The sequence below is a fragment of the Anneissia japonica genome, unplaced genomic scaffold, assembly GCF_011630105.1.
Source record: "Anneissia japonica isolate Jap-2015-1 unplaced genomic scaffold, ASM1163010v1 scaffold287705_len1045735_cov187, whole genome shotgun sequence".
NCBI classification, from domain to species: domain Eukaryota; kingdom Metazoa; phylum Echinodermata; class Crinoidea; order Comatulida; family Comatulidae; genus Anneissia; species Anneissia japonica.
In genome coordinates this window covers 618,624-623,813 of record NW_022709509.1, presented here as the reverse complement: position 1 = coordinate 623,813, position 5,190 = coordinate 618,624, and the positions used below count along the sequence as shown (strand labels likewise).

Below are 5,190 nucleotides of genomic sequence, written 5' to 3'. Positions count from 1 at the left end.
TTATTTGGAACCAATTCCTTTTTTAAAAAATATTTTTAGGTGTACAATTGTCATCATTTTCATCATATCTTTATTTTTATATTATTTATTAAATATTATTAATATTTGTTATTTTGATTATTTATTATTACTGTACTATTTTTTGTAATTAGTATTGTAATTTTCCACATATTATTTGGAACCCATTCTTTTCGTTTAATCTTTTTAGGTATACAATTAGGCGAGTGTATTTTCAAGAAGACAAGGGTGGGTTTACTTGCACTAGCCCCACATGGCAACCAAGGCTTGTCATTGATCTTGCTGGGCAACTCCCTTGGGGGTCTGAGGGACGTTGTGAGCCTAGCTAGCCCAACTATTCCACCAATGACCAGGTCACCCGTAAGTATAACCAATAGATATTGTAAAACTAGAGATTGTCCTCGTACAATTCAACTTACCTGATTCCATTTTCTGTCGCAACGGTGACATGGGTCCAGTGGTTTGGGGCTCAGGATTATTGACCAGAGAGGAAACCAAAAATTTTGTCATAGAACACTGCTTTGAAAAGCATTTTTACAGTCTAAAAGTGTCATAAAAAAGCTTGCACCCAAGTGGCTATAAGTGGAAGCAAATACTACCCTTTGCCAGCTACCACCCACCGCCTCAATTAATCATCCAGCCTCCTACTTTACCTTCGCGTCCCCATCACACCCTTTTCCCCTTCCCATTTTAATACCCCTTGATATGCCACTGCAAAATATCTGGGAATCTACATGTGTCTATTCTTAGTCACCTCAAGACAACCGTGTTGGGACTGAGATGGGTGTGAACCCTTCTCGTTGACTATTCCATTCATCAGAATTCCCTGGCACTGCCATTAGTGTGTCCTTCCTATTCCTATTATACAACTTATAAAATCCGGCTTTGCATACATTGGCAATGATATGGTAATGGTAATGGTTTGGGACTTGTAAAGCGCATACTTCATGGTCTCTATGCGCTTAAGTTACACAAAAGAAAACAAACCAAAAACTAAATCCTAAAGTCTAACCAAGCGACCTAAGAATTAAAAAAAAGCATGAGAAAACAGACTATCGCAGGGGAACCAATATCACCGCACCATTTTCCTGCAATTTGAGACCACAGGCAAGCAGTGGTTTGCAGGATCATAACTCACAGATGCTCAAGTGATGTTGGCGTCTAGACTAGCCTATCCTAGAAAAACTAAACGATGGAAGTAAAACAACAAAGGTAAAACAACAGAAATGGAAAATTTAAAAAGTTTGAAAAAGGTAGGATATGCAATTAGGAAAATGAAATATATATGCGGAAGTGTTTTATAATAATGGCATTTACAAAAGCTACAGGTTTGGAAGTCAAAGATTGAGTGCATGTATTTAATATGTATTCTTAGAATTCTGCTCACATATTTGTCAGTGTGCTAATTGCAAGTTTCCATCACTGCTGGCGATTCGATGTGCTAATGGCAAATTGCCTTCCTTTTTATCACGATTTTTCTTTGAATGCATACTTCCCTATGCAATATAATCCATTGTGTATAGTATTTTTGTATTTATTGACATAATGCTAATACAATAACATTCAATATATTGGAATTTTTTTATACATTTGCCCTTCAAATTGACTTCAAAACATATTTTTAATATAAAAAAATGAATTTATATAAAGCAATTTTGATATTGAATTAAATTGTTCAAGCTTAATAGCGAACCGTCTTTCGAATGATACATTTGAAATGAGCGGCTGTTCTGTGGCAAAACAAGTACTTGAAATTTTTACTTTTCGAGAAAAATTTAGTAAAGCATGTTTGCAACTTTGCAATAAATTGTCATAACCTAATCCATTTTATTACATCTGTTTTTCAAACTCAATTCAGCCATAGCTCCATGATTCAGCCACCAACCCTATATTTCAGCTAACATTGACGTAACTCATGCGTCCTTTTCTGTTGTCACTCTAAGGCAGAAACATTTAAGTTTTCAGTCCTGGGTGTCATATATCTGATGTGCATATTAAACACTGTACAGAAAGGAGCGGCCGTTCTGTATCTAAACAACATGAAATTTTCACTTTTCAAGAAAAATTGAGTAAAGCATGTTTGCAACTTTGCAATAAATTGTCATAACCTTCTGAAATTTTGCAGGACTACTACATATTTATAGACAAGATTATATGTAAAATTTTAATGGCAACTGTTGGTTAATTGCAAAGTTATTAACGACATTAACTAATACGTTGATTTACCATGGAAAGATGTCAGTCACAGTATTGTTGCAAGTGAGACATATTTAATGAATTTATCATGTATAGGAAGTCATATGCATATAACTTGTGCATACGTTGTTGTTAAGAACAATGATGTAAAAACACCATCAACCAGTTGATTTTGCTGTGCCAAACTTCATCAGCTCAGAACAATTTTTGAGTACCATTCCATAGATACATTGTTTTGCAGTAATCTTGCAGTTAGGCTGTTTTACCGCGGAAAATCACTAGATTTTTAATTTTGTGCTTAAAGACAGGTGGTGCTATTTCCGAAAAGACTGATTATTGAGACCTGAAATTTTCACAAGTATTAAATATACTCCAAAATTGTATTATCTAAAAATCGACAGAAATGTCAGTTTCGTTGTTTTGCCTCGGGACGGCTAAAAGTAGGAAGGATTTGTCTCCCTGTGTATTGCCCCATCTCCACCAGAAGGACCCCACCGGAAATAGGTCTCTAAAGTTTTGTGGGATGTCCTTGGTATATTTGATACCAAGAAATCCATCCAACTTCCAATAATTTTGTCTGTTTTTTTGTTTCAGTTTTCCAATATGGTACCCGATTTTGTTATAACAGGACCGGATTTTAACAAAAAGGGGGCAGGAGGATACCTGTGTTCTGGGTTCTGGGGTAACAGGTGGGAGTACCGCCTCGAGTTGGCTTCATGCGCTTGTTGATCCAAGTCTGTACTAGCATGATGGAAAATAACATGAGCTAAACATAACAAAGGAAAGGGCCAAGGATCTTACAAATACATTTTTAAGAACGGGGCCCATGTTGCAATATTGTTATCAGATCAAATATTTAAAAATTATATGGAACAATAATATTATTATTATTGTTGTTGTTGACAATGTGGAACTTTTGATAACATGACACGGTAGGACGTAATGACGTCACTAAGAAGTCATCTGCGCATGCGAGAATGTTAAGTTCTCCTTGTCGTGTGGATTTTAGTACACAATTTGACCAAATCTACATTGTGCAGAGAACGTAGGATGGTCACACCTGAGTGAATCCATTCTAGCGTCTTGTTGTTGAGGTTGTTAAGAGTATGGAAGGCCAATTAAATCTGGTATGGAGCACAATAATCGCAATAAGTGAGTCACCGAAATTTATGCCCTGGAACCCAGACTAAGCAAGTGGTTGCACCAGTGAGGTGGACTACACACGGGCTCCAGTTGGCAGCACTTTATACGATGGACCGTTTGGGGAGTAGACATTTTTTATGAATGATTTAATAATCTGAACACATTGAGACCATAGTAATATGTACTAAATAAGTTGTTATTATAATTATTATTATTATTATTATTATTATAATTATTATTATTATTATTATTATTATTATTATTATTATTATTATTATTATTATTGGCATTTACTTCGTATAGCAGAACAACCATTGTTTTTATTTTTTTTTCTTTTCTATTTCTTATGTTTTTATTATTATTATTATTATTATTATTATTATTTATTATTATTGTTATTATTATGACCTTATTTTCATTGTATATTTATTATCATTGTTGGTTAAGATGCATATATTTTAATACCAAAGTCCTTGAGTATGTGAGTACGCACTAACCTTGTCGGAAATGTTTGTCTAATGGTCTACTGCCCAATTCACCATCAAGAGAGGGAGCACTGCTCAGCTGATGCCAGCCCCCAAGGCCCAGCCAACATTCCCCATCCAGTTACTCAACTATTGATGTACAGTATTTTTAATAAATATATGTTACACAATTTAGAATTAAATATTTATCTCGGTTGTAAACAAATCATAGTCATTCGCAGTCATTTTCAAAATACTAAATTTCAAACCTGTATGTATATTTTGGAGATTCCAACATTTTGGAACAATTTGGTTACTTTACTTCATTTACTTTACTTAAATTAAATTAATTTAAATTTACTATTTATCTAGATTTTAATCAAAATCATGGTTATTCATAACCCATTGTCAGGCTTCTAGATTTTAAACTTGCATGTATATTTTGGTACTTTCCAACTTCCCTTTCTTTTTCCTTTCCCCAAATTGAATCAATTAGAAAAAAAATATATATTTACCAAGGTTTTAAAAAAGATTATGAAGATTTTATACTTGTATACAGGTCTCCCTCCAATTAACTTTTGGGACCTGGGTTTCCATGGTCTTTATCAGTTTTTGTCTCTAATTAGAATAATAAAGATAATAGACATTTTCTAATTTGGGTCATTAATTAGAGGTGTCTTTAATTTTTTATTTCAATACATTGTCGCTTTAATAATAAACGTTTCAAAACATCAATTTATGATACATTCAGTAAGTCACGTTTATTTAACTGAGGAACCTGTTAGAAACATTAAACATGCTAAGCCGCGTCACGTACACAGTAATGACAGTTCTTTATTATGTATGTCAACTCAGTAATTTTCTGTGTTAACAATTGAACTGTATTAATATGCAAGTTAATTTGTTAAGATGATACAGTACCTGGTATTAAAACAGTATTAATATGCAAGGTTTTAACGCTTTTTTTTTATGTGTGTGTCTAGAAAACAAATAACCAAATTGTTGGCAAACATAATCGATTGGAAACAGGAAATGATTAAATGTGCTTAAATCATACAGACGCATTAATGTTTAACCGGAGAATCTGTTTTTACAATCAGTTAACATTCTAAGCTGCCACTGATAATATTTTTTGTCAGTACGCATTAATATAATGTTTATGTCAACCTGACAAATTGTATGTCTTAACACATTTCCTGTATTAAATATGCAAACAACAAGTTTTTAAAACTAATATAAATAAACGTGTGCCAGTGGTGTGTCAAGGATTGTTAAATTGAAACAAGAATCTGACTAGCAGAAGCGAAGTTATAATAAAAGAATTTGTTCAGAAATGGGCTTGTGACAAATTAATCTAAAGTAACATAGT

The 5,190-nt window shown here is 33.4% G+C and overlaps 1 protein-coding gene across 1 annotated transcript in view; it reads left to right on the top strand.

Annotated features, from left to right (window-relative positions):
• Positions 1 to 4,767, top strand: part of LOC117106711 (uncharacterized secreted protein ARB_06907-like) — a gene marked incomplete in the record, with an annotated part of 40,885 nt that extends 36,118 nt beyond the window's left edge. The window contains 2 exon segments of the mRNA XM_033248121.1: positions 209 to 378; positions 2,809 to 4,767. Coding sequence (XP_033104012.1) covers positions 209 to 378; positions 2,809 to 2,943 — 305 coding nt within the window.
• Positions 4,768 to 5,190: the final 423 nt, after the last annotated feature.